Source organism: Penicillium argentinense, assembly GCF_028826775.1.
Source record: "Penicillium argentinense strain IBT 30761 chromosome Unknown utg000009l_segment0_segment0, whole genome shotgun sequence".
NCBI classification, from domain to species: Eukaryota; Fungi; Ascomycota; class Eurotiomycetes; order Eurotiales; family Aspergillaceae; genus Penicillium; species Penicillium argentinense.
In genome coordinates, this window is record NW_026622668.1 from 5517966 (window position 1) to 5544654 (window position 26689).

The window sequence follows — 26689 nt, forward strand, 5'->3', positions numbered from 1 at the left end:
TCGCCTCTTATCAACCCAGCAGATCGCCGGAGATCCGCGTTGATCACAATCCGACCTGCGCGATATGATGCAAGAGTTAGCGTTATCAGTGCGATACAGTCTGGGGAGTCAGTGACGAGATGGTATATAAAGGCCGGTATCGACGGTTACCTCGCAGGCCGTTTGGCTTGCGATGCCAGCGAGTGACCATACGCCATTGCCCGGTTTCTGCTAATCTTCCCTGAGGAACATGGATGCAAGCCGGAGATCCCCGGAAAAGAACGATACGAGAATGCCAATCTCGACATTTTCGGATTGGAGTGAGAGAAGATCCCAGGTGTTCGAAGTTGCGCCAGTCGCCGAAACCCGATGGAAATACCTTAGTCGATACTTCACCACCTCGGAGGGATGGGTCGGCGACTATGTATGAAGATCACCGACAGTGGCGGCGAAAAATAGAAACTGACAGCGAGGTCTGCAGGATTATGTCTATCTCATCACGCCGAACATCTGGCCGCTCAACAAGCGGTACAAGAATTTCGAGGCACCCTTCTATGGACTGAATGATGAAGTGCCCATCCTTCTCACAATAATTCTTGGGCTCCAACATGCCTTAACCATGATCGGCTCTGTGGTATCTCCTCCATTGGCAATCGCCAGCGGGGCATTGTACCTTGGAGCCGAGCAAAGTCAATACCTGGTTTCTGCAGCCTTCATCACGACAGGAATAGCGACGGCCATGCAGGTGACGCGCGTGCATTTGTTTAACACCCCATTCTATATCGGCACTGGACTGTTGTCCGTGGTGGGTCCAACCTTTGACATCCTCGCCATTGCATTTAGTTACACGGACATGCGCTATGCAAATGGCACTTGTCCTACGTCACCGGATGGTTCCAAACTGCCATGCCCGGACGCATGGGGTGCAATGCTGGGAACCATGCTCTGCACTGTATGGATTCAGATTGCGATGGCATTTGTGCCGCCCAAGGTGCTGAATCGGATTTTCCCCAAGGTTGTCACAGGTACATTGCTGTTGCTTATTGGTGTGTATTTGATCTCGAGTGGGATGGAGAACTGGGGCGGCAGTTCTAACGGTGATGGGGGGTCCGGGTACTATGCATTGTGTCCCAATTCTGGCGCTCCCAAGCCACTTCCTTGGTATGACCAATTCGCTTAGTTTCAGGTGATGATTGCTCTGTATTTTGGGCGCTTTTGCTAATTCCTCTCGCAGGGGTGACCCAAAGCTTATCGGGCTTGGATTCAGCGTTTTCTTCACAATCATCGTCGTAGAGCTCTTTGGATCACCATTAATGCGTTCCGCATCTGTTGTATGCGGGCTAGCAGTGGGATGTGCGATCTCGGGAGGGACAGGATACTGGTCGCGAGAGAATATCGATGCCGCACCGGTTGTCACATTCCTGTGGGCAGAGACCTTTACGCTCTCGGTCGATGGGGCGTTGGCACTCCCGTTCTTAACCATGTTCATATGTGAAGCTGTGAGCTGCATGCCGGATATTCTGGCAACAGCTGAGATATCCGGGCTGGAGATTGATGGTGTTGAGTTCAACAGTCGCATCCAGGGTGGTATCCTCTGTGATGGCATCGGCAGTCTCATCAGTGCCCTCGGTACTGGCTTGCCAATGGTCAGTCAAGCTGGAAATAACGGGGTCATATCTTTGACCGGATGTGCGGTATGTCATTTCCTATCCCTCGCAGTTTTCATTTGCACTAATCTAGATGCACCGTGATAGAGTCGAAGAGCCGGATGGTGTGCTGCCGCCTTTTTGATTCTGATGGGCATATTTGGTAAATTCGGTGCTGTATTTGGATCCATGCCACCGTCAGTACTGGGAGGAATGCAAGTGTTTCTGTACAGCACAATTGTCGTCGCTGGTATCAAGGTGCTTAGTTTGGTCGATTTTACCCGACGCAACAGGTTTATCCTCACCACAGCGCTGGGAATCGGCTTTATCGACATCGTATCTCCCAACTGGTTCAGTCAGATTCTGGCCTACGATGGCCCGAACATACGACTTCAGGGCTTTGAGCAGGGTATCAACTTGGTGGTGGAAACCCCGTTCATCATTGCGGCCGTCGTTGGCGTCGTAATGAATCTAGTTCTGCCCTATGATCGGAAGCAGTTGGCCGTGGTAGAAGGGCACGAGAGGCAATTGCCCCTTCCTACTTGATTCGCATAAACTCGGATATTTCTCTCGATATTGATTTATTAATTTATCTCTATAATCTCCCTTGTAGAAGGTGCACGATCAATCCCCCAAGGACGGGCCGTGAGACGGACCGGGTGTGGCCCAGAGCCGGCCGGCCCAGCACGGTCCGCCTCTTGTCTGCTCCATGCGTACTTCGGACGGGCCGTCCTCCGCCTCGCGTGGGTACATGCTTGTATGGTTATATAACTGGGATTTCGTCTTTTTTTTGGAATAAATATTCAGATTCCATCTCAGCGTACGTTCGCAATGGACAAGTCACAGCGCATTGTTATCGTCGGGGCCGGGGCCTTTGGCCTGGGCACAGCCTTGCGAATGAAGGAAGAGGGCTACACCTCGGTAACCATCCTCGATCGATCTATGCCACCCGTCCCGGACGGATCGAGCAACGACATCTCGCGAATTATCCGCTTCGATTACGGAGATGCGATCTATGCTCGCATTGCAAAGGAGGCATTCGACCTGTGGAAGACCCCCGAGTACTCGGATGCATTTTACCAGACGCCGTGTCTTTGGGTTTGCCAAGAGGGTACCCCCGAACAGCCTGTTCAGCCTCGGGCACAGGAATATAGCGCAAAGACCAAGCGTGTCTTGACGGAGATGGGCCAGAAATGGCACGCTGTCGATTCAGTCGAGGCAGCCAAGAAAGCATTCCCGAAACTCAGTGGTCGCCTCGCCACGGCTGGCTTTGAAGGATTCTATAATAACGACGCTGGATGGGCCGACGCTGGGAAAGCTATCAGTCGTCTCGCATCTCGATGTATCTCCGCAGGTGTCTCCTTCATCACTGGGCCTAATGGTCAGGTAATCGACTTTGAAAAGAATCAAAATGGCGACATCACCTCTGCGCTGACCGCGGGCGGCAACAAAATTGTTGGAGATCAGTTCATCGTGGCTACCGGAGCCTGGACAGCCAGCGTAGTCCCAGCCTGGAATTCGATGCTGGCTGCTGGACAACTGGTAGGCTACCTGCGTCTCACCCCAGAAGAGGTCATCCAGCTCAAGGATCTCCCCATTTACTTTAACTTCTCGACCGGATTCTTCTGCTTTCCCCCCACGAGGGCACAAACTATCTGAAGGTGGCCATTCATGGATTCGGCTATACTCGTAATAACGAGTCGGCCGATGTCTCATCTCCGCCCACTCAGGCTGTTGCGTCTCGAGCCAATTATGTCCCCGCCGACGGGCTGAAAAGGATGGAAGCTGGTCTACGAGATATATTCCCTCAGCTTGCTTCACGAGGCTTCGAGCGAACGGGTATATGCTGGTATAACGACACACCGACCGGCGACTTCATCTTCGATTTCCACCCCAAACACAATAACCTTTTCATTGCTACCGGTGGCAGTGGGCAGTAAGTCGAGATTTGCGTTTATAGTTCCTGCGTACAGGCTAACTGATCACCTCATTCATTAGCGCGTTCAAGTTCTTGCCCGTCATTGGCAAGTATATTGTTGGGAGCTTCCAGCGCAACCTGCCGAAGGAGCTGCTCACAAAGTGGAAGTTCCCCACGCAATTCCGGGAGCGCTTCCAGGGCGATGCTTTTGGAGGAGACGGTAGCCGCGGTGGGCCTGAGAGGAGAGAGTTGACTCCCAGTGAGCGGGGGACTTTTGAATCTGCATTGAAGCTCTCTGTCCGGCAGAGCAAGATCTGATCACAACTTTCTTATTTTTTCTTTCTGGTCTTTCGTTTTATCGAAGCAAAACGATACCGCGAACTTGATACCATGACACTCTGCATTCCTTAACGATTGCATGAATAAAGACGTGATAGAATACAGAAATGCGCTTTTCGTTTGGCAATGAAGCATGGGGGGTATTGTAGTATCGAATAGTCGATCTCGCTGAGTATAAAATCAAAGATGTTCTGTCATCAAATCCCCGAAGATCATCCAGTCGGGAATATCAGGGACGCCAGATCCAAATGTATTGCCTCCGGTTCGGCTATTAAATGGCCAGGCTGAGCCCGGAGTCTCACCTCCAAGATGGGATACACCGTCGCCAAGAGTAGACCCTCTTTGAGAAGTCATGCCAATGCCAGAGCTTTCGTCGTCAACATCTTCATCAAGCTCCTCGTCGGATGTAGACGACATTTCGTTTGTATTCGCGGCAGTCTCTTTTTCGGAGAAGGGTGCCATCTGAGTAATGTCTGCCGGTTGACTGGAGCGAAAAGATGTGAAATCGAGAATATCCCACATCAATTCTTCGTCTTCACTCGACATTCGTGGTATATTAGATGGAGTCGCCATGCTCGACAGCGCTCCTGAGAATCCATCTTGGTTGTAGAACAGCGACCCATAATTTTGGTGGCGAGAAGCAAGTTCATTGATTCGACTGACCAGTATCCTCATGCTGTCCCATTCGGCAGATAACTCGGTCATGAACCGAACGAGATCTCGATATTCATTATTCAAAAGTAGCGCGATCTTCGGGTTTTTGTTTCCAGTATGCTCCAGTTGGATGGTCGCTGCTATCGCAGCTAGATACCCAAAGAATGGGTCACATAACTGGAGATCGGCGTCTGCCATTTCCTTTACAAAGCGCGCAATCCACCGCGAATGGATCAGCGAGGTTTCGAATGACTTTTGCAGGAAAGTTGCGGACAGGTTTCCGCGCATGTGGCGCAGCTTGATCATGGTCACGAATGGGTGATGTAGCAAGCATTGGATGGAGTGGAAAAGGAACTGCACGCACAGCCACGTCGCTAGGTATGGGCGGGACTGCGGCTCGTCGCGAGCGCGTCGAGTGAAATCAACATTCATGTATCGATGAGCGTCTGCAAACTGGGTTTCAAATTGCATCCATTCCGATTCTAACATCGCCAACGCCGATCCACTCTGCCAGGGTGGGAGAGAACTTGTGGGGAGTGGTTCGAATACCCATTCCGCAGCTTTCCCCCATAGCGAATACAGACGGAGGAGACAGGCCATGATCCCCTGGTCAACACGGTGTCCTTGCCTCGTGATTTTCCCGTGTAGAGACCCAGAAGAAACTGCATTTCCAGTCTCGGAAGATGGGAATTGGAGGGTAAAGCGACTGTCCGAGAGGCATAATGAGTAGCTGCGAGAGGCGTTGTAAGTGCGATCAAGCATGAAAAATGCCCACGTAATTCTCTTCCGTGCCTCCGTCTCCAATTGGTTCAGCGATGACAGATTCCGGCCCTGGTTGAAGCCGTGCGATTGGATGACGCGAAGGCCGAGTGCAACTGATGCACACCCTCTGTGGGAGTTGCCATCCGCAAAGCACAGATGAGCAGTCAGAAACGTTCCTTGGAGAAACGAGAGCCCGGTTTGGCCATTTTGGTATTGCGACGATAGGATCTGCCAGGCTCGCTCGGCACAATATTTGCCTGTCGACGTGCCGTTCCCCAGCGACCCGGGGAGGTCACTGAAAGGCGAAGGGTGAGCGCCACGATCGAAAGCGCCACCTCTGGCGGAAGTGATGCTGCGTTTTGCAGAAGCCAGTCCTTTGCGAATACACAGTAAGGCTGGTCGTGGAAATGGGTCAGGTAGACCTGCACTTCTGACTCAACTAACCCGGAAGGTAGCGGATCACTAATTGTATGGGATGTTAGCTGGGACCGTCAATAGGCATTCGGAAGGAGCTAACCTGGATAAAGCATGACCCTCATCGACCGAATTGTCAATTGGGTCGGTGATACAGGTGCTGTCATGTTGTGCCTGCTGGTTATCTGTCGCTAAGAGATCTGATAGTGCTTGTGTCGGGGCAATTCCTTGTGGCAGGCGATCTCTGAATCGCAATGACCGCGGTTAATACATCAAATTCCTGGACACTGCGGGGATCTGCAAAGTCTCACTGAAGCATCGAAGTGATCTCCTCCAGCCTTTGTTCGATCTGCTGAAGGCGACGCGCGCTCGGGGCGTCAGACCCTTGATCCTGAAGAATGGATTGTGGTGAGCCATTGCATGCTTTCCGAGATAGCTGCAGAGAATCATAGAGCCTACCTCCCGAGCGCCCTCCTGGTCATTGTCCTGTCCACTGGTGGACTCTCGTTGGCCTCGCGCACGGTTGGGGATCGCTTGGGCCCCGTAGGTGCAGCGCTGTCCCAGACGCTGACAGAGCGAACACACCGGCTTCTCGCCGGGACATCGCGCCTTCTTCCGCCTGGCGGTTTGGAGGCTGGGGTCAGTGCCCGAACCCAGCAGTGCGAATTGGAGATACAACGTACCTACAGGGTCCACATGCTTGCCGCGTGCGCTTCAAGGAAACCTTGTGGATAGTGTAGTTGTCATTCGAGGTGCTCATTCTCTGCGACCGCGCCCGGGGATTGAGCGGTGAAAATTCGATCCAGGGGGACCCGACTCCCGCCAACCGAGCAGCAGGACAGATTTGGCACGGAGGCCGTGGGCGAGGACGCACGAAGCGCAGCTAGGGCTCGGGGATCGCAGGGCCGCCGCGTTGCTGGCTTCGCGATGCATGAGGTCAGCCGACAGAGGCCCGTTGGAGATGCGCGGCCCCACCGATGCAATTGTGGGCGTGCGGGGGCACCGGAGTTCGGCCGAGTTGGAGATGCGCAGATACCGCGTCACGACGAAGGCGGAGAGCGAGATAGGACGGCGTCGGGAGGATACCTGTAGTTTGGGTTGATAAAACAAACAATCATATCCCCTGTGTCGCCGCACGCAGGCGAAATGACCGCAGTCGTTCGGCGATAAGCAGGGGAAGATGGTGGCCGCCAGATGGACAGCGATGCCCGATCCGGACATGCTTCCCCAGCTGCCAGCCCGCTCTTACATAGTCGCCCTGGGGTCCCAAGGCCCAGCAGTTCGTTATCAACCCGTCGGCAGCCACTGGCCGCCACCGCCGGCGATCGGGTGATCCTCCGAGCAGATTCGAGAAGCTCTCTGCTGGAGAAACTCCAGTAGCCGGATTGCCAAGCCATCTTTGTCTGTCACTGGCAGGTCATGTGCTCCTTACCTGTGGGCACATCGTAAACCGCAGCCACGTGAGCTACCCTTGCTGTTTCATGCCGCTCCTTCTATTCAGTTTGGTGGATCGGATCGATATTAATATCGTCGCCGCAGGTCATTGATCGTTGAGCATTGTTGCATACACTACCAAGGTTTATTTCCAAGGAGAAGGACACCCTCGGCATGATGGATATCCGCCTGGGCATCCCAGTGCTGCGTAGTCCATGCAGGGGTTCTAGCTTAAGGTCGGCATTGTGTCATCGGGTCTTTGATTAACTCGGGGAGTCAGGAAGGAACATAAATGTAGACAACATATTGAAGCAAAAAGGACGGACCGTGTTTGGTAGGATAATTAGTAGGATACGAGCAGCTATTTGAGCAATCATTGCGCCTGTGCGAGCTTGGTGTCGTCGACTTAAGAACCGGATCTAGCTCCGTATACTCCTAGTACCGTACCCTAGGGTAAGGTAGTACCATCTCGATCCAGCGGTAAGCGCGTGACACGCAAGAACCCATGAATCGAAAACTCCCCGACGTCGAGGACTCCTAATACATTACATTGTGCATTCGATCTATCCGTAACTATTCGAAGTACTGTTGACTTCTCTCTAGTCGGCTCGAAGAACCACTGGCAGATACCATCAATCCCAGGCGATAATACTGCAATGTACTGCAAGTAGATTCGAATTGCACATCCTGATTCAACAGGATCGGGATGTTTTCATCGGCGACCGGCCTGCGATCGACCAGAACGGCCTCCCAGCCGAGCAGCCCCGGAGTGGCGTTGACGACAGCCGGTGGGCGAGACCCGTCCACCGGGCCTCGTCCAGTGCGCGCTGTTGCTGCCGCCCCACCACGTCCTCCCGCCAGTCCCTGGGCAACTGATAACACAGTCTCCATCAAAGCCGTCCCGGTCCTGTGATCGGCACCGAGCAGTCAACCCCGGATTCCACCTTCGAATCGCCCATGACGCCCAGGAGGGAGTGTTGGACCATCGCGAGGGTGACACTGGACAGAGGGAGGGGCACCAAGTATATATGACGCCCGGTGGCCCTCCCACTCCATGGTCATCCTAAGAAAGCAACACCAAACCACCTCCACTCTTCACGCCCCTAGATTAACATCACATCACATCTCACAATGTCGACGTGGAAAAGCTACCTCGGCCTCAATGAAGACGCCGGCAACGATGCCCCGCTGACGGCGCTCCCTTCCTCCTGGTATACCTCCCCCGACATGTTTGAATTGGAGCGGCGGGCCATCTTCTCGCGCAAGTGGCTGTTGACCACGCACAAGCTGCGTCTGCAAAACACCGGGGATTGGCTCCGGTACGACGTGGCGGGCTTTGGTTTCATTCTGGTGCGCGACCGCGACGGCAACATCAACGCCTTCCACAATGTCTGCCGCCACCGCGCCTTCCCCGTCGTGACCGAAGGCGAAGGCACCTCGCGCATCTTCTCCTGCAAGTATCACGGCTGGTCGTACGGATTGAACGGGAAGCTCGCCAAGGCGCCGGGGTATCAGGACCTTGAAGGGTTTGACAAGGCCAAGAACAGCCTCCTGCCCATCCACGTCCACATCGATGCTAGCGGTTTCATCTGGGTCAACCTCGACAGCAAGGAGACGCCCGAGCTGGCCTGGGCGGACGAGTTCCGAGGGGTCGACCTGCAGGCGCAGTTCCAGAATGTCAACATCGACGACTACCAGTTTGATCACGCGTGGGAGCGCGAAGAGGAATTCAACTGGAAAACCCTGTCCAACAACTACAACGAGGGCCACGACAGCCGCGCAGCCCGCCCAACCATTCCATCGCTGTCGGTGCTCAGCAGCTACACCGTCGACGGCACGGATGGCAGCATCCAGCCGGCCACCGAGAGCCCCAACCTGACCAGCAACTTCTACTTCCCCAACACCAGCATGGTCGTCTCCCCGCACTTCTTCTTCCTGCGCCGGTTTGTCCCCACCTCCGCCACTAAGAGTGTGGAGCGCTACGAAGTTTACCGGAACAAGTCGGCCAGCGACGAGGAGTTTAATGTGGTCAACCAGATGTACAAGAATCTCAAGGGCGAACTGCACCCGGCGACCGAACCCGGCCCACTGTACTTCCAGAGCGTCGTGCGGGACACGGTGATGCAATTCCACCAGCGCGAGGAGGAGGCGGGTCAGGCGATCTGGCCGTCTCGGCAGGTGTTGCCAGCTACGGCGACAACCAGCCAGGAAGATATCGACTTTTGCACCAAACTGTCGACGCAAACTCCCGCCAACGCGGACTGCGGGGCATCCGGGGGCTGCTGCGGCGGGATGGCCTGCGAGAGTGGCAACGAGGCGCTGGCCTACTAGCTTCTAGTTGATAATGTTTGTGACTGCGGCGTTTGAGCGTGTCCCGATGGTTCTGCATCCTGCATTGATACGACTGATGATACATGCTTGCAATTTTCAGTTTCTATGTTCCTATGTTTAGTATAGAGAAGCGCCTTGAGGTGCTGCCTCTACCTACTAGTAGTAGATACTAGTAGTATAGCAGGATTGGATAATCTGATGTACTCTTCACAAGTATTATTTCCCCTGCAGCAAATCCGCGGAGAAAGTTGATCCCAATTCCGATGTTCTTAAGAGGTGGACTCCCACTTTCCTGCGTTGCAATGGAGATGCGGCGACCCCAAAAATGTACCCGGACGCTCCCACTGCGGAGGGGCTCCAGTTGGGCTCTCCGCGCCTTCTCAGAGGGCCTCGTTGCTTATCATCGCGGTCCCTGGCAGAGCTCTCTTCTTTTTTAGCCTTTCTTAGGGTCCGTTAGGCTGCCCTAGGGAGGATGCCCCACCACAAGATGGCCCCGATCATCCGCAGTTATCTCCCTCCGGCAGCGAGGAACCACTGCGTATCAGCGTGACCTCGCGACAGCTGCCCTCGCACCCTTCTGATTCGAGGACGCTTATTCTTATCGGCATTAACCTTCTCGCAGGCACACACGCGACACGTCTGGAGAGAAACCCATTGGATCCGGCGCCGCCAGCTTGTGATCAGCGCCCGGGATGCGCTGGTTGGGGGATCGTATTTCCTGTTTGGTCTCCTAGCGCAACCGTGGCCAACCCACGGACCGTCTGGGCAGGGCGAACCTTGGCTGGGCCTCCTGCGTGGGCGAAAGAACTAGAACTGCTAGTCTGGCGCAGTGCTGGTCAAAGCAGTTGCAGAGGTGGGCGGTTTGCTCTCGCCGGCGCTTCCCCGCTCTTATCATCTGTCATCCGTCATCCGTCATCCTTCCCCTCCATCCTGTTTTTTTGTTCTTCATCGGCTTTGTTGCGCCCGATGGCTGCACCGCTCCTTCCCTAGTCATTGTGACCATTATCTCGGTTTTTCTCTTTTATCTCCTGGGACTTCCCCCCGCGTACTCGATAGAGACGACCTGGTCGTGATCTGGCCTTCGCTCAAGAACGCTTCCCCACCCCCCCCAACCGCGCATATATAATGCCACGGGAAACCAACCGCGGACGACTGCGATCGCACGAGGCTTGTCTTAATTGCCGGTGCAGTGTCACTCTGTCGCCTGTGTGCCCTTCATCGTACTTATCTTATCTCGAATAGACGGAAGAAGACGCGATGTCCGGCCGAGAAACCGTCCTGCTCCAGCTGTGTCCGCCTAAACCAGACATGTCTATACACCACCGTGCCGCGAGGCTCACGCAGCGGTCCCTCGGTAAGTCGCAGCGCATATCTTTCTGGAAGATTCTCAGTGTTAATATCGGAAAAGGCCGACCGATTGGCCTACTTGGAGGAAAAGGTCAATCTCATCTTGAATGGCAGCAGGTGAGAAACGGCCCGCCACGGTCCGCCATCAGCTTCGCTCCGTCAGTTAACCTCGTGTCTTCTTTTCTCCTTAGACCAGCCCAGGACCATCCCACAAACGGCGGCGCCAATGACGTACCAGACACTGCGTATTCCGCTGCCTCGTGCCCTTCGTCCGAGCCGAATAATTTCAATGACCCATTTCTCTTAGGTTTTGGGTTAGATGACTCTAGGTTGCACTCGTCCTCGCGACTAGCCCAGGCCATCGATCTCTATTTCCAATATTGCCACCGACAACCAATCTGGTGCTTCGACCGCGAAGAGGTCAAGGATCCCAGCTATGTCTCAGAAGAGCTCGCATGTAGTATTATCACCTTAACTTCCCGCTTTTCACAAGATCGGGAAGAAATGCTCCATTATGGTGACAGCGCCCGGACCTTGGTCATGCTGCGCATCGCCAATGGTACCGTCGAGCTTGAAACTATTGAGAGCTTGTGTTTGCTCTCCTACTCGTCCTTCCTCGGTGAGCATCACATTCGATCATCGGTCCCGATCAAACACAAGTGCTAACCAGAAACAAGATGGAAATATACAGTTGGGACGATTTCACCTGGGTCTCGCGCTTCAATTATGCCGATCATCGATGCTGGACCTCGATGCAACATACGGGATCGATTGCCCCGCGGCCGAGCGCAAGAAGAGGCTCTTCTGGAGTCTGCAATCACTCGAGCAATCATACGGCCAAATAAACGGGATTTTGAGCGTGCCATCCGAAGTCTTGCGCTCGTTCTACGTGTCCACGGGTGATGACCCTCAGGCGCAAAGAAAGCTCGACCCCAAGCCACCCCCACTGCCGCATGACGAAATTGGGTGCACCGGGCCTGAAGATACCGGCATTTGGAGTCTCGCTTTGCATTTCGGATGGGTATGGAGCAGGGTCCGGACGTATCTATATGACTGCGCCCAGAGCAAGTTGCGAGAGCCCTGGCGGCACGACTCGATGTACGCGATGGTGCTCTCGGACCTAACCGAGCTGGAGAACAAGCTCTCCCTGTGCCATCGATACGACTCCGTCAAATTCTACGAGCGCCGATCGGACGAACTCCGGCATAATCGCGAATACTGGGCACCGTGGCTCAAGCTGCAATTCACCTATCATTCGATCTTGACCGTACTGAATCATCCATTCCTCTACATTGTGGCATCGCAGTATAATCACAACCTCACCATCCCTAATACCTTTTGGCGTCGATCGTCGGAAGTGGTCCTTCTACATGCCACCTGGATTGTGCGCATGATCGACATGGTGTCGGAAAAGAAGATGCGACTGATCGACCCGTTCTTTGGACATGCCGCTGCGATCGCCGCCACCGTGCATCTGTATTATTGCTGCGCTGCTGACCCTCGGCTAAAATACAAATCCAAGACCGACTTTGCTAAATGCAGGCGATTTTTGAAAAGCTTTGTCTCTTTCTCTCCTTCTTGTGAATCTCTCGTGTGTTTTTCTGACCCCCCCCAAATCAATTCTTCAGATCCATGCTGACCCTTTTCTTCAGGATCGAACGCTCGACAAGATGACACACATCGCATCGGGCTCCGAAAAGGTGGACTTCGATTGGGAACCTTCAAAGATCCATCTCAGCATCCCGCTGATGTGGGAGTTGCTCCAGGTCAACTTGACACCCAGTTCGCTTGACATGTCCACCGCCGGCTTACTGCATCCGTCACTCACGCCTGCAGTGTTCCCCGAGGAGATGGAGGCTCCCGCCTCCACCCTCGAAATCATCGTGGCCATGTCGCCCAACATTACCGTCAACACGGCCGATGGAGGCTCAGCGGCCCATATGCCGCCGAATATGCCGCACCTGGCATCCGCGCCGGCCTCCCCCACCAGCTCGGCCATGGGAGATAAGCTGGTGGCACCCGCAGACAGTCTCATGGCGAATACTCCGTGGCTCTGGGCGGACCCGTCACAATTTGTCGATATGGAGAATCTCGGATATCCCGAGTCGGAATCTACCCTGGGCAATGTTGAAGGCTTTTCCACTTGGTGGGACTTTGGCAACTTATAAGAGTATTATATTCATTCATCTTTCTTCTCCCATTTAATGAGGATTCAGGTGTCCCAAGACAAGTCCTTCAAAAATTTGCGACTTCCGGGGGCTGCATGCCCCTGGCTAGCGCTGGCTGCTCCTTCGATAGACGCCTCCAGTCCTTTATATTCAATCTTCCCTGCCTAACAACTAGTGCTTCCCCTCGGTGACCCTTATGCGATACAGCCCTATGCCTGCGTCTGCGCCTGCGACTGCAACGACGAATGCGACTGCCTGCGACTGCACCCTGTCCCTATGCCGCTGCGAGCATTTTCAGTTTTTCCTGCAATGCGGCAAAGTTTCTCTTCATCGCACTGTCGGTAAACTGCGCCCCGGTGACCATTGGGTACTTCTTCTGCGGGCCCTGGATCAAGGCATCTTTGCAGGGCTGGTTGAAGTATGCAATGCTGTACCGATCCCCAAAATAATCCCCGGGCTCGCACGGCGCCTTGACGCGGTGAAACGTCGACTTGAACCGATCGTCCGACCACGACATGAGTAAGTCTCCAATGTTGCACACGATCTCCCCCGTCTTCGCCTCGACCTTGGTCCACTCGTCCCCGATCCCGAACTCGGTCACCACCTCGCGCCCCGGGCAGATCTCCAGCCCGCTCTGTCCCTCTTTCTGGAAGAGTAGCGTCAGAAAATCCCAATCCGCATGTGCCCCCGCGCGATGATACACCTTCCCATCGGATTCCTCCGGCAGCGCGAAGTAATGAAGTAGCCGCATGGTGGTTTGCGAGTCCGGCCGTGCCACATCATGGCAGTCGATGAAGAAGGTCTCGGGGAAGCCCAACCCACGCGCAAAACATCGCATTAGATTCTCTGAGATGCGCTGCACCCGGTACATGAAGTCCAGGGCGGTCGTGCGAAAACCCGCCAGGTGTTCGTCGGTTACCCAGAGCCCGTTCATGTTGTCGCCAAACTGCAGCTGGTACGACTCTTTGCTGTCCGGCTTTCCGGTTGAGGGGCGAATCTGTGAGTTCTTTTCCCAGCCGACATTGTTGGCGTTCCAGGGGACGGTCGCTTTGGTGGCATCGGGTAGGTCGAAGAAACTCTTGGAGGTCGCGAAGATGGCGTCGACATCTTTTTTGGAGATGCCGTGGTCGATGAGGGTGAAGAATCCGACATTCTCTGCTGCAGACACTAACTCCGTCGTAATCTGGTCAATCCGGGCGTCAAAGTCCGCCAGGGAAATCTGCGGAATCGGTCGATCGACGTATCGCGTCTGGGCCATTTTGTGTGTATTAACTTTTATGCAGGCTGTGACTAATAAATGTGTTGTGGTGAATCAAGAGTAGAGCAGAGTAGAAATAGCCCGTACGGAATATATAGACAATATCAGATGTTTGTATGACGTCGAATGTGAGACTTATCGCAGGCTCGGCCGAGGCGTCGGCCGAGGTTGCGCTTCAGCAATTGAGGCTGTCGGGGATCACCGGCGGGTGACAAGGACACTGTTTGATTGCAATGACTGCGAGGAAGTCATCCTGCTGATGATTACATGAAATTGTGTCAAGGTAGGTTTCCCTTTCCAATATGAACGGTGACGCTATTGTAAATTCGATGACCATCAGGTACCTGCCTTCCATAGGTGGTATACTCCTAGGTAAAAATAGGGCTGGGCTTCTCCGCAGATAAGAAACGTCCGCCGTCTGTTCCATGGTAGACGCTCCCCTCCTCTCCTCTACACCACCTTCTTCCGACATAATGAGTGCCGGAATTCACCGAAAGCGACTGGCATGTGTCGAATGCACTCGCCGAAAGGTCAAGTGCGACAAAATCTTGCCGTGTCGCAACTGTACGAGGAAAGGCACCGAGTGTACTCGGCCGCGAGAGCAAGACTCCCAGAGCCCCAGCATACCACGATCCGACGAGTCAACGGAGCAAGCTATACGGGCCCGGCCGAGCACAGATGCCTCGCTTATCATTGAGAGGCTTCAATCGAGGGTCGATCACCTGGAGGCGGCCCTGCGAGAAGCCAGCGAGTTCCGTCGTCGGAAAGTTCCACGACTTCAGGGACCGCTCAACGGCACATCTTTCTCGCCTGCAAGATCAATAGTCGGCCAGCCATCGCCATTCTTCATACCGGACTCGGCAATTGCAGAGCCTAGGTCGACGCCAAAGGAGGTGGAAGATGCCGCGACAATTCTTGAATTTCTCGCATGGGGCCGCCGCAAAGATCCCTCCTACCAGGATGAAATTGTGAAAAGAAGCCATCTAGCCCACTCTCCGGGCGATCTACCTGGCGAAGCTGACTGGGAGAACTCCCTTAGTTCAGGACCATCTGCAATCACTCTTTGCCAGCTATTGCTACCAACGAAGGCGAAAGTATACCAGCTGGTCCGCTATCATTGCGAGTGTCTACTGTGGTACCACGGGGCATTCCACGCAACTATGTTCCTTGAACAACTGGATGCGTTCTACAGTCAAGGCGGCGGACTCGTCGATGGGCCAGGCGTTGATCTACAATGGATATCCCTTCTATTCGCGATACTCACTGCGTCACTTGCGAGTGCACCTGCCTCGATCACTCTTTCATGGGGATTTCGCGGCCAAGAAAGAGAGACCCTGTCTCATCGCTGGCTTCAAGCCTGCATCGCCTGTCTCCACCAAGCAGATTATATGGCCTGCCATTCAATTTATTCAGTCCAGTCTATTGCGACACTGACGATTTCTGCTCACATGCTAGGTCATTCCAACGGTTTCTCGGTACTTCTCGCCTCCGCAGTTCGGATTGCCCAGGGTCTCGGATTGCATCAGCTGGATGGAGATCATGATGATCGGGCCAGCAGTTCGCTTGGCCGAGAGATCGGCCGTCGCGTTTGGTGCCAGCTTTGCATTCAAGATTGGTTTTCCATCCCCTTCACCGAAAGTTACTTGATTCATCGGCTCTGCTTCAATACCGAGAAGCCGCGAAACTGCGACGATGACCTGGTGACTCTTCCCGATGATCATCCAACGGTCACCGGTTACTCGCGTCTATTTTATGATATTGCAGCCCTGATGCCGACCCTGCAGGATGATTTCAACTCTTCGAATACCCTTTATACCCGGTATGAAGAGGTGCTCAAGTATGACCGACAGTTACGCACGCTGGCTACCCAGCGGCTTCCGCGTTATTTGCAAAATGTTTCCACCGACCCCTCGTGGCCCCGCTATGTTCCATGGGCAAGGCGTAGCCTAGCCATCAGTTCTGCTCACAAGGTAATCATGATCCACCGAAAGTTCTTGAGCCTGAGCTTCGTGAATCCAATGTTTGAATTTACTCGAAAAACATGTGTTGCGGCTTCGCGTACCATTATCAAAGAGCAAAAGGAGGCAACCGATGAGAACGGGCCCCTTCTGTGGATACACCAGGCGTTCAGCGTCACGGCGAGTGTAGGTATTGAATCCAAAGACCCGTGAGAATAAATACTGACATTGGTGCAGATTATTCTGTGTCTGGATATGTTTCATCATCCTGCGATAGATACCCAAGCTTCGGAACATCGGCAGCTCGTTGAAGATGGCATTGCAATACTTTCCCGATGCGAGTCGGATATGATTGCCCGTCGCGGCGTCTCGCTGCTCAAGGCTATGCTGGGTGCGGAGCAGCAAGGCTCCTGGCGAAAACACCCTGCGACCGAGTCATGCGAAGCACAAGTACGTCTTAATGGCGGTGGCTTGGATATTGCAACCATCATTCAGACATTCTACCGGCAAGACCAGGAGAGCTACTCCAATCAGTCGCCATCGCGGCTTGACCGTTCCTCTACGACAAAGCCTTCAAATCACGAACATTGGCCGAGTGTGATGCATCAGGGGCCTATTTCCATTCCGACTGACGAGCTCCTCGTTCCGTTCGGTGTAGAATATGCAGAAGGACTAGACGACATTCTCAGTCTCGCGACAAACTATCTGAATTGAGTTGTTCGGTGCTCATGCTCCATTAAGAACTTCCAAGGCCACACACGGCCAGATGTATATATCGATGAATGCTAATTAATGATCATATGTACGTGGGCCTGCCCATAGCCAAATCGGTATCCACATTTAAATCGAATCCCCAATCCGCAGACTTGATTATAACAAAAAGGAGAGATGAACAATATGAATTTCACGTGGTAAGAGGCAGTAAATGCCATCCAGCATGCGCTTAGTCGGTCTTGCGGACCTGAGTGACGGGGGCTTGGTAGATCCGACGTCCATGAACAAAGTACTGCACGCAGGCGAAAATCACAACAACACCAAAAACCAAGATGGACCAGTTCATGTCAACGAGAGTTGGGTAGTTGGCGGTGGGGAAGAAGGTAAAGATGATGGCGAAGCACAGGTAGGCAACCGAGAATACGTTCAAGGGCAACCCGAGCTTGCCTAGCGAGAAGCGGGTGGGCGGGAGACCGCCGGGCAACATGCGCGCGCGAATGAAGGCCCCGATCGACAAAATGTAGGTGCTGAACAGAGCCGCAATCATGACTGAGGCAATGGCGTTGAAGGCAGCGGTCGAACCGATGTTGATCAGACACAGCAACACGGTGATCATGGTCGAGACGATGACGGAGGTGACGGGAATCCGAAGGCTCTTGTTGACGTGAGCGAGGGCGCCGGAGAAGGGAAGAGCGTTGTCACGAGCAAACGCAAAGGTCTGACGCGAGGCGGTCGCGAGAATACTGATCGCACTGCAGACCTCCATGATGAGGATGATGGCAGCGACACCATTGGTAGCGGCCTTGGAACCTGTCGCATGTTCGACGGCGGGGAGAAAAGAGAAGCCGCTCGCTGGGGACAGGACACTCTGCATATCACCCATGTTATAGAGAAGAGTGATCAGCATGATGAAGCCGAGACCACCGTTGATCAGGGCGGTCGAGACCATGCACCAGGGCACGACAAAGGCGGCGTTTTGCACCTCCTCGGCCATGTGCGTCGCGGCATCAGGACCGGTCCAGGAGAAAATGGGGGTCAGCTGGCCGACGAGACAGGCGAGTCCCATGCTGGACCATTGACCGGAGTTAGTGAATTCGTTCCACACGGAATAGTCGGAGGCCTTGGCCGGGCCCATCGCCCACATAGGGACGAGGACAGCCAGGAATCCACCCAGGTGTAGGAACAGAATGACGCCCTCCAGCGGCGGGAGCAGGCGCGCGCCGTATGTGTTGACCAGAGTGCCGACGGTGGCAATCGCAATGGTGAGGAGGGTTCCGTGCCAGCGTTCGTCGACGTAGACATAGCCGGTGGGGCCGGAGTAGTTGAAAACGAGCAAGCCCTGGATCAGCGTACCACAGAGGAAGCAAATACTAGCGAAGGCTGCCTGCCATCCCAGCACCGACAACCAGCCTGAATTTGGTTAGTATCTTATCCCAGTCGGACTCATCCCCCTATCACGGAAATAAATGGCGGGATGCCACGTACCAGTGATGTAGCTCAGAAAACGCTGAAATCGCGGAGTCGCAAATTCACTGACCCAATGATATTGTCCACCAGAAGTCGGCGCACTAGTAGAAATATGATGGTTAGATGGTTCGTCCTGGCGCATCGCGTGTTGAGACCCAGTCTCATCGCTCGGAAAGAGCACCCACATAGAAGCAATCTCGGCCATGGAAATGACGGAGGAGAAGAACCCGACAAAGGAGCCAATATAGACATAAACCATGCCGGCGCGGCCTCCATCAATCAGGCCATAAGTACTCGTGCTAGGCGGGGGATGGTCAGTGGGCCGGTCAGGGGGTGGTGTTCGGCGGGCGCATTGCGGGGAGCTCACAGCAGAATAGACTCCCAGCTGGCCATGAGAGTGGTGGTGAAACCGAGGATGGAATAGAAGCGGAAGTTACGCTGTCGCCGGTCAGTTCACGTTCGCAGGATCGCGGTCGGCCCCCGCATGGGCGTTGATGCTGGACCGACCTTGAATTGCTGGGCTTTTCCCAGACGCTCCATGTCGCGGTCATCCTGGAGGCTCGAGTCGAGGCCGACCTCGTGGCTGACGATCTCCTTTTCGCCGGGCATGACTGCTCGAGAGTGTGAAGAGGCAGGATCCGAGTCCCGATGGCAACAGAGAAGAACCAGGAAAAATGGAGATGCGTGGGGGACGAGAATCAGGAGTCCTGATTCAGGCCAATCAACACCCGCAACGCACCGGGCGAGTGGAGCTCAAAGCCTATCTGGTCCAGCCGAACTTACTACTTGCGACTCCTAACTAGTAGTAACTAGGGTAGGTAACAGTAAATTAGCTTAGGGTATCTGAGGATAGTAGTAGTCGTACTACAGAGCTGGTGAGCCTATGCGATGCGTTCAAGCCTGCAATCCAGCCGGCTAGTGCGCGCCATGACGCAGCGATGCAGGGAAGGCGCCTGCGGACCTTCCACTTGCAGTTTGGCGGCGGAGAGCTTTTCCTGCAGATGCCAATGCACCGTGGGTTCTGTGCGCATTCTACGAAGTGCATCCTACTACAAAGGTCACGGTAGTAGGGAATATTGTCAACCTGACAATCCGATCGTAAACAGCTGAGCAATGCGATCGGCCCGAAACTGCCAAACCTCCGGGGGGAGCACGGCCGCGGGCCCGGCGAACGACTAAACTCACTAACTGATGCGGTACAGGTATGAAACACCCCTGGAGCAGCGACGGGCCCTCTGCCAAATCAGAGGAATAAGCGCACCTGATCCGACTCCACGCTGTAACCCACTCGAAACCCGTGCACATACATCTAAACCATACCTACCCTAAGGTACAAGTAAGTACCGTCGGGTTTGATTCAACAGTATCGCCTGCGTGGGTCGAGACATCTCCACCGATCGCGGCGCCAACGTTCCGGATGGTCGCAAAATTGAGTCTCGACAACAATCTACCAACTGTAGGTACTACCGCCTACTAGTAGGTAGCAATGGCTTGGAGCGTCGCATCGTCTCGGTGGTTCGGGAGACGCCCCCTAGCCGCGACATGTATCTTCATCGGCGCTACCGGCGCGTCAGTCGGATAATTGTCGATAGAATCAAGTCAACTGAGCATTGCTTTAAGTGTTAGAAATTTCAGGACAGTTCATCCGTACAGTGTGCTCTATGAGGTACAGTTGACAACCTTCCAAGGTTGGAATTAGTGTACATCCAAGATTATTACATTGCCAACTGGTCCAAGCGGGCCGCTCAACCCAGAGTCTACCCACACCTCATTGGACTCGCATCTACGGCAATATTTGAGGGTTAGAGAATCAACTGATTTGATTTAAATTTTTCGACTTCGGCCCAATCGGAATCGCTCAGCCCTGGAGGATATTCACACATGCGGAGTTGAGTCGTTTGTCCTCGTCCAAATTTGGAGTGCTGCGTTTGCCCAGAATGTTACACTAGCGTTGCTTTTGCATTGATAACAAGGCAAATATATCGGTGTCTTGGCTGTGGCCGATTCAACCACGTCAACACACAAAAAATTATAAATTGATGCAAAGAGAATTTTCTGATAACCGGGCAGCTATATAGCACTAATAGGCTCAACATTGAAGTGCACTGGTAATATCACACTCTCGCTATTGGATTCCTCTTTTATAGAATATATGAGACTTAAAGCCTATGCCACCGCGTGACTAAGTCGCATTGGATGCTGTTCTACGCTGTTTTGGAGACAAGATTACAATAACCTTTGGAACCGCATCTCCAGATGCATTCTATCCTTCGCAATGCGATCATTTATGGATCTACCTCCTGGTCACCTACTCGGTACTTAATCAAATGCCTCATGCCACAAGGTAAATAAATAGGCCTGCGCCACAACATTGCATTTGTGATGTAGTATAGTGCTTGTGCTTGTTCACAAAGCAGAGAGAGCTTTTTCTTTTGGACCCAACTATGCGAAAAAAAAAAAAAAAAAAAAAAAAAAAACTAGGAGACTCAGTTCGAAGTACTACTAGATACTAGATGCTTAAAAAGTCATGGCTCTTGATCTCTTCTTTGCCCCTCGGCGGCAGCGACCACAGTAAATCGAGCGCTGGGCCGACCGGTCGGAGCGGAGTTATGGAATGCCGTGGCCAACGTACTACAATGCAGTGTCTCCTAATGTAGTAGCAAGCCCCGGGGACTCTCAAATTCGGAAATAACTTGGAATAATGTACATAAGAGACTGCAATATTTGATTTCGCTCCAGCCACTCTCCGATGAAGGCGATGATAAGATTTGTGCAGCCGATGAGCAAACGCCACCGTCCCACCCGCCCCTAAAGAGGCAGTCGATTCGGCTCTCGTACCGCTCGTACCGACCTCCACTTTGGGCACCGGGGCAATTCTCAGGGCCCTTAACGGTGCTTAACCCGGGGGATGGATATCACGCAGCAGAGGATGCGGAGTATATATCAGTTTGGATCAGAACTGCCAGCAGGTCGCAGGAACGGCGGATCTGATCATTGCACTCGATCCGTTTGGGGGTTGAAATTGCGAATGGCCAGTCTGCGGCCGTAAACTGGGTCGCCGAGCCCACGTCGGCCGCTGATTGGACCTGGAAAAATGTTTCACGCCCACGGATATCGGCAGTGGCTGCAGCGCCTGTCTGATTGGACTGGATCTGATAGTCGACTGCTTATCCGGTGGGAAGACGCCACACACTGCCCGCTGCGCCCAGGGACGCGTGGGTTATCTCTGGCGGGAAAGAGTGCGAGAGCGAGACCTGTGCGGCCACGGCCACCGCGAACCCACAATTCTGGCAGCGATCAACTCTCCTGACTGGCCTGTCGCCATGTGGCAGTTCGCACGGCCAAGAAATCGCCGCGCAGATGCTCCGGGTCGACCATCGAATGGGCATCAACACGCAATCTGACAGGGGAGTCTGATCCACCACGGGCTTGGCATTTAGGGCATTTGGCGATGCGATGCCGAATCATCACGCGTGGCTTGCTCGGTCTGTCCACGTTGTGGAGGAGGGCCAAGATAATCTTGCGGGGAGCGGCAAGGAGGTTCGGGGCTCGATGACATCGCCCTTGGGTCTGGGTAAGGGACGCGCCACCCCTTGGCCGCGCCATATATACAGCCATGGCAAGGACCGGATGCAGGGCCCGCTCCGCTCCTCCCTCAACCGCTGTCTTGACTTTCTCCTTCTTTCCCTGCCCTCAATCGTCCATCGCCCTACCTTCGCACCCCTGAACCCCTCCCGCTGCCGGACCGCAATGCGCCAATGTATCTGCGGGCTTCTTCCGCCGTTGCGCGCTTGAGCTCTTGGCTGAGCCGCGGCGATCGCCCGCGCAAGCCCGCCTGGCGCCGTTGGATTCCGGCTGTGGCGGCCGTCACAGCGGCCACAGTCTTCTTTTGGATCTATGCCGTGCCCCAGCTCCTGCGGTTTCGATTCCGCACGGGAATGAGCTGGTATGATATGGGCTGGTATGGATTTGGTCCCTCGCGCACCTATGTCTCGTTCCACGAACAGTCGCCCGTAATCGAGATCTCGCCGGCCGGGGCGCAATGCGATCAGCGATACACGTTCCTGGCGCCGCGCGGTGATTCGGTCGTTCATCCGGGGCCCATGATTCTGGATGCCCAGGGCGAGCTGGTCTGGATGAAGGACAACTGGGGCACCACACAGGATTTCCATGTCCAGCGCTATAAGGGCCAGGACTATGTCACGTATTGGCAAGGAGATGAGGAAGACGGATATGGGCATGGATCGTGGTACATGGTATGCATTCAAGAATCCCGTGACCTCACGTGGCCGGTCGTTGCTTGCCGCTTCGTATTTCTTTTTCGTACAGCACACTGACATCTTCCCTTGCGGCGTTCGGTAGCTGGATTCAACGTATACCGTCCAATATGTTGTATCGCCTGCCGGTGATCTGGACGGCGACTTGCACGAGTTTCACATCACGCCCAACGACACGGCCCTCATTACGATCTACGACCCGATCCCATATGACCTGACCTCGGTCGGCGGACCGGAGCTCGGATGGCTCTACGATGGCGTTTTCCAGGAGATTGACCTTGCTACCGGAGAGCTCCTTTTTGAATGGCGCTCGTCCAGTTTCTACACCCCGGAAAGCAGCTACGAACCCTTGAGAGACAGGGGCCACGAGCGAACCTTTGGATACGATTACTTCCATATCAATAGCGTCGACAAGAACGACCAAGGTCATTATCTGATTTCTGCTCGGCATACCCACACCATTACCTGCATTGATGGAGCCACAGGAGAGGTCCTCTGGTCCTTAGGTGGAAAAGACAATGAATTCACCGACGAGTCGAATGGGGTCGCGACTCAGTTCGCCTGGCAACACGATGCGCGCTGGCAAAGTCCTAATACCCTGACACTGTTCAACAACGCCGCGAATGGGGGACATGATCTATCCGCTGTCAGCCAGGGCCTCTTGCTGGAACTCGATATTCCAGCCCGAAAGGCGAAGGTTTTGACGAGCTACGACCACCCACAAGATTTAATGGTCGTTTCGCAGGGAAACCTCCAGGTGCTGGAGAACGGCAACGTTCTCGTTGGATGGGGCCACAGCGCTGCCTTCACGGAATTCTCGCCGGACGGGGAATTGCTTTGCAATGTTCATTTCGGTGCCTCCGCATACTTCACTTTCGGCCGCATCGTCTCCTACCGTGTTTTCAAAGGCGACTGGGTCGGCCGACCTGATACCCTTCCAGACGCTGCCATCGCGGAGGACAGTGTTTTCGTGAGTTGGAATGGAGCCACCGAGGTCGCAGCATGGCGGCTCGAAGCGTGGGATGGCATTGATATCGATAACATGAGTTTCGTCATGATCAAGGACGTCGATCGCACTGGATTTGAAACCGAGGTTTCTTTTACCGCCAATGTTACTTCTTTCTTCCAAGTTGCTGCTCTTGACGATGATGGTGAAGTGCTTGGCAAGACCGCCATCCTGCAACGTGGCAGCGAATCTCCTGCGCGAAGCTCGATTCTGGGTCACTCCTGGGGAGTAACGATTATCATGCTCTTTGCGATCGGATGCCTCTTTCTTGGTCTGTACTACGCCATCTCCAGAGTTTTGCGCCGCCAAAGGTCCCGTGGAGATCCATCATACCGCCTGGTGGCGCACAAAGAGGAAGATGATGGCCATGGACCAGAGAACGATCATCTGCCGATTTAGCGTGGACGCCGGCGTCCTTGATACCCTTGTTCAATTAGAATTGCACAGTAGCAAACCAAACCTCTCAGTCTATATGGGCATCACTTGTACATACATAATTTTTCATTGATGCTGATTCAACATTTTAAGCATTTATCTCAATTGGGTAGATTCTTTTTTACACGGAAGGAATTGACAACTTAGGGGTCTGCGTTATCTAGGATATCCTCATACACGCGTTCCTAGACGACGCCTTCAACAGCAAACATATCTAGAGTCCGCGCGATATCTAGTACCTTACTCGAGTGCTGGACCACGGCCTCAGCACCCCGACAGATTTTAAAGACAGTGTCAAAGAACTTCCGATCCTGCGGAGTGCCTACTAGAACCAGGCAGGCCTCCTCGTGACCGAACCCCTAGCGCGCCTTACAATATAACTAAGTACGCAAGTGGGAAGCCACGGCTAGTGAAATGGCCGGCTTTAAGGACAAAGACAAACTCTACAAGTACTGTAAAGGCGCAGCGGCGAATATCCGTACGTCCCCTAAAGACGCCGCCCAGGTGATAAGTGACTAATATGACCGGGTATGGCGTCTGGACGAGCATTCGCGGAATCGCATCATAGGACACGTGCAGGGAAGAACGTTCGCCAACTACATATGCAATCGGAGAGGATTGAGCTAGCCTGGAGTTTCAAAACAAAAACGCGGACACGATCGGCGAGTCCCAGTTGATTGAAGACCGAATTCGCTCATTGGAGCTGTGGCTATAACTGTTGTGATATGTCGTATCGTACCGGAATCAATTCCTAACCTCATAAAATTGCCAGCTTTGATTGGAAATCAATCTGGAGGTTGCATGTGTATATAAACCCTCAAGTTTTCTGTCCAGAAGAAATAAGCAATATTCCTCTGAATTACAACATGAACTACACAAGCTCCATGTGCCCCGTAGTCTGAAGGCCCACGTCCGGTTCAACGAAAGTACCGCAAAGATTGCCTCGGGCAATGAATCAGAAAAATTGGAAACCAGCAAGCCGAAGACGAAGTCAAAGCCGAAGCAGAAACCGAAGCCAATCCTTAAGTGCCCGGTGTGCTTGACGAACACGAAAGAGTTTCTCCCCGCAGCAATGGATTACCAGTAGTAATTGTGTTGAGTCAGCACAAAAATGGTCTCTGGAGTAAAGCCGGTGGTGCCCCTATCAGGACCCGGGATAACCTCATGATTGATTAGTTCGCAGAGGGCCCACTGGTAAATGCGCATCATCTACTCGAACGGATTCTCCGAAGACGAACGCCGCCAGAAACGTGCAACCATATATTCCAACCTGGTGATGCTTTCAAAACGCTACTGAGTATCATGAGTAGAAAGGATATTGAATTCGGTACTGAGAATGCCAATATAGCTCTATATTAGCTCTATCTTCATCTACCACATCCTACGCCGTGATCTTTGACCCGTGAAACATGCTAGTCATCCGCAAATCTGATCGCCAATGCGGAGCCCGATAGTCTCGTTAATAGAGATTCATTCGATAAGACTATTTGCGGCGCCATGAAGTGTATGTGGAACGATCCTGGGGTGCAGATAGCTGTGTCATGGAGCCACAATCTTCCTTCCACGACAATATGCTTTAGTAGGTAGCTTGTTTGCCCTGTTCCATGTGGATGCTAAATCTTCGATCAGCTTTTGCAGCTCTATTTACCGCATTTCTGATCCCGGATGGCTTCCTGATGATCAGGAAATCCTCCAAGCACGACTCAGATCAACTGGGATCTCCGAGGCGGCTTTTTCAAAATGGGCGAGATGACTTGGAATATGGTGGATGTGGGTGGCCCACGATCCGAGCGAAGAAAGTGGATACACTGTTTCGAAGACGTTGGCTGTCTCATATTTATCGCCGCGCCTTCGGGATACGATCAATGCCTAGCTGACGATCACAGTACCGTACGTCTAAATTTGTCTCCTGACCTTGAGGGTGGTAGTCTCACATTTGCCTCAGAACCAAATGTACGAAGCTTTGAGGCTCTTCAATCCGTTGATCAACGGTGATTGGTTTCAGCCCAGCCAGTCATTCTCTTTCTGAATGAGATTGATATTTACAACAGGAAAGATTGCTGTTTCACCAATCTCTTAGCTCTTAGCACTTCCAGGATTTTGATGGTCTGAACGCAAACTTGTGGGCGGCTACAGGCTATTTCGAAAGCCGTTTCCAAAATATCAACGACCTCGGGGTCGTCAAATGTATACACATTACACTAATGCTACTGATACGACTTTGTTCGAGATGATGAAAGATATATATGTTATACTACTTCAGCAAAACCTTAGTTCCCTAAGTCTAACAGGAACTTTGAGGAATTGCCACCATCTCAATTTCATCTATCTCATTCGGAATGTGCGAGCAACACGAAACAAAGTACGAGAATGTAGGACCTGCATTCGTGCGGGACCAAAAAATAAAGATGACCAGACCCGGGCTCGATCCGAGGACCTTGTCGGTGTTAACGACACGTGATAACCAACTACACCATCCGGCCAATCTGTACTTTTGTGGCCAAAAGCATCGTTCAAGAGATTGCCGATACATATTTCATGCTTCCATTTACGGTATACTTGGACAATCGAAATACAATAGC

The 26689-nt window shown here is 53.4% G+C and overlaps 11 protein-coding genes across 11 annotated transcripts; 7 read left to right on the top strand and 4 right to left on the bottom strand.

The window, feature by feature from the left end:
* Window positions 1–271: 271 nt before the first annotated feature.
* N7532_009646 (uncharacterized protein) lies at window positions 272–2171 on the top strand (the record flags this gene model as incomplete). The annotated part of the gene is made up of 4 exons (XM_056622137.1): window positions 272–403; window positions 461–1140; window positions 1214–1673; window positions 1734–2171. 4 exons carry the CDS (start codon window positions 272–274, stop codon window positions 2169–2171), a joined length of 1710 nt encoding a protein of 569 aa, XP_056472943.1.
* Window positions 2172–2456: 285 nt separating this feature from the next.
* On the top strand, window positions 2457–3861 carry N7532_009647 (NAD(P)/FAD-dependent oxidoreductase; the record flags this gene model as incomplete). Its single annotated transcript, XM_056622138.1, has 3 exons — window positions 2457–3197; window positions 3269–3561; window positions 3624–3861. The coding sequence occupies 3 exons, from the start codon at window positions 2457–2459 to the stop codon at window positions 3859–3861; spliced, it is 1272 nt and encodes a 423-aa protein (XP_056472944.1).
* Window positions 3862–4062: 201 nt separating this feature from the next.
* N7532_009648 (Zn(II)2Cys6 transcription factor) lies at window positions 4063–6472 on the bottom strand (the record flags this gene model as incomplete). The annotated part of the gene is made up of 5 exons (XM_056622139.1): window positions 4063–5650; window positions 5743–5760; window positions 5816–5903; window positions 6024–6346; window positions 6396–6472. The coding sequence occupies 5 exons, from the start codon at window positions 6470–6472 to the stop codon at window positions 4063–4065; spliced, it is 2094 nt and encodes a 697-aa protein (XP_056472945.1).
* Window positions 6473–8277: 1805 nt separating this feature from the next.
* N7532_009649 (aromatic ring-hydroxylating oxygenase subunit alpha) lies at window positions 8278–9477 on the top strand (the record flags this gene model as incomplete). Its single annotated transcript, XM_056622140.1, has 1 exon — window positions 8278–9477. One exon carries the CDS (start codon window positions 8278–8280, stop codon window positions 9475–9477), a length of 1200 nt encoding a protein of 399 aa, XP_056472946.1.
* A 1125-nt stretch (window positions 9478–10602) lies between these two features.
* N7532_009650 (putative C6 transcription factor) lies at window positions 10603–12992 on the top strand (the record flags this gene model as incomplete). Its single annotated transcript, XM_056622141.1, has 6 exons — window positions 10603–10697; window positions 10720–10831; window positions 10886–10915; window positions 10942–11443; window positions 11502–12415; window positions 12477–12992. 6 exons carry the CDS (start codon window positions 10603–10605, stop codon window positions 12990–12992), a joined length of 2169 nt encoding a protein of 722 aa, XP_056472947.1.
* Window positions 12993–13266: 274 nt separating this feature from the next.
* N7532_009651 (uncharacterized protein) lies at window positions 13267–14250 on the bottom strand (the record flags this gene model as incomplete). The annotated part of the gene is made up of 1 exon (XM_056622142.1): window positions 13267–14250. The coding sequence occupies one exon, from the start codon at window positions 14248–14250 to the stop codon at window positions 13267–13269; it is 984 nt and encodes a 327-aa protein (XP_056472948.1).
* A 473-nt stretch (window positions 14251–14723) lies between these two features.
* N7532_009652 (uncharacterized protein) lies at window positions 14724–16421 on the top strand (the record flags this gene model as incomplete). The annotated part of the gene is made up of 1 exon (XM_056622143.1): window positions 14724–16421. The coding sequence occupies one exon, from the start codon at window positions 14724–14726 to the stop codon at window positions 16419–16421; it is 1698 nt and encodes a 565-aa protein (XP_056472949.1).
* Window positions 16422–16556: 135 nt separating this feature from the next.
* N7532_009653 (uncharacterized protein) lies at window positions 16557–16922 on the top strand (the record flags this gene model as incomplete). Its single annotated transcript, XM_056622144.1, has 1 exon — window positions 16557–16922. The coding sequence occupies one exon, from the start codon at window positions 16557–16559 to the stop codon at window positions 16920–16922; it is 366 nt and encodes a 121-aa protein (XP_056472950.1).
* Window positions 16923–17151: 229 nt separating this feature from the next.
* N7532_009654 (uncharacterized protein) lies at window positions 17152–18998 on the bottom strand (the record flags this gene model as incomplete). The annotated part of the gene is made up of 4 exons (XM_056622145.1): window positions 17152–18332; window positions 18408–18688; window positions 18757–18827; window positions 18897–18998. 4 exons carry the CDS (start codon window positions 18996–18998, stop codon window positions 17152–17154), a joined length of 1635 nt encoding a protein of 544 aa, XP_056472951.1.
* A 2688-nt stretch (window positions 18999–21686) lies between these two features.
* N7532_009655 (uncharacterized protein) lies at window positions 21687–22007 on the bottom strand (the record flags this gene model as incomplete). Its single annotated transcript, XM_056622146.1, has 1 exon — window positions 21687–22007. One exon carries the CDS (start codon window positions 22005–22007, stop codon window positions 21687–21689), a length of 321 nt encoding a protein of 106 aa, XP_056472952.1.
* A 140-nt stretch (window positions 22008–22147) lies between these two features.
* N7532_009656 (arylsulfotransferase family protein) lies at window positions 22148–24071 on the top strand (the record flags this gene model as incomplete). Its single annotated transcript, XM_056622147.1, has 2 exons — window positions 22148–22645; window positions 22752–24071. 2 exons carry the CDS (start codon window positions 22148–22150, stop codon window positions 24069–24071), a joined length of 1818 nt encoding a protein of 605 aa, XP_056472953.1.
* Between the last annotated feature and the right edge of the window lie 2618 nt (window positions 24072–26689).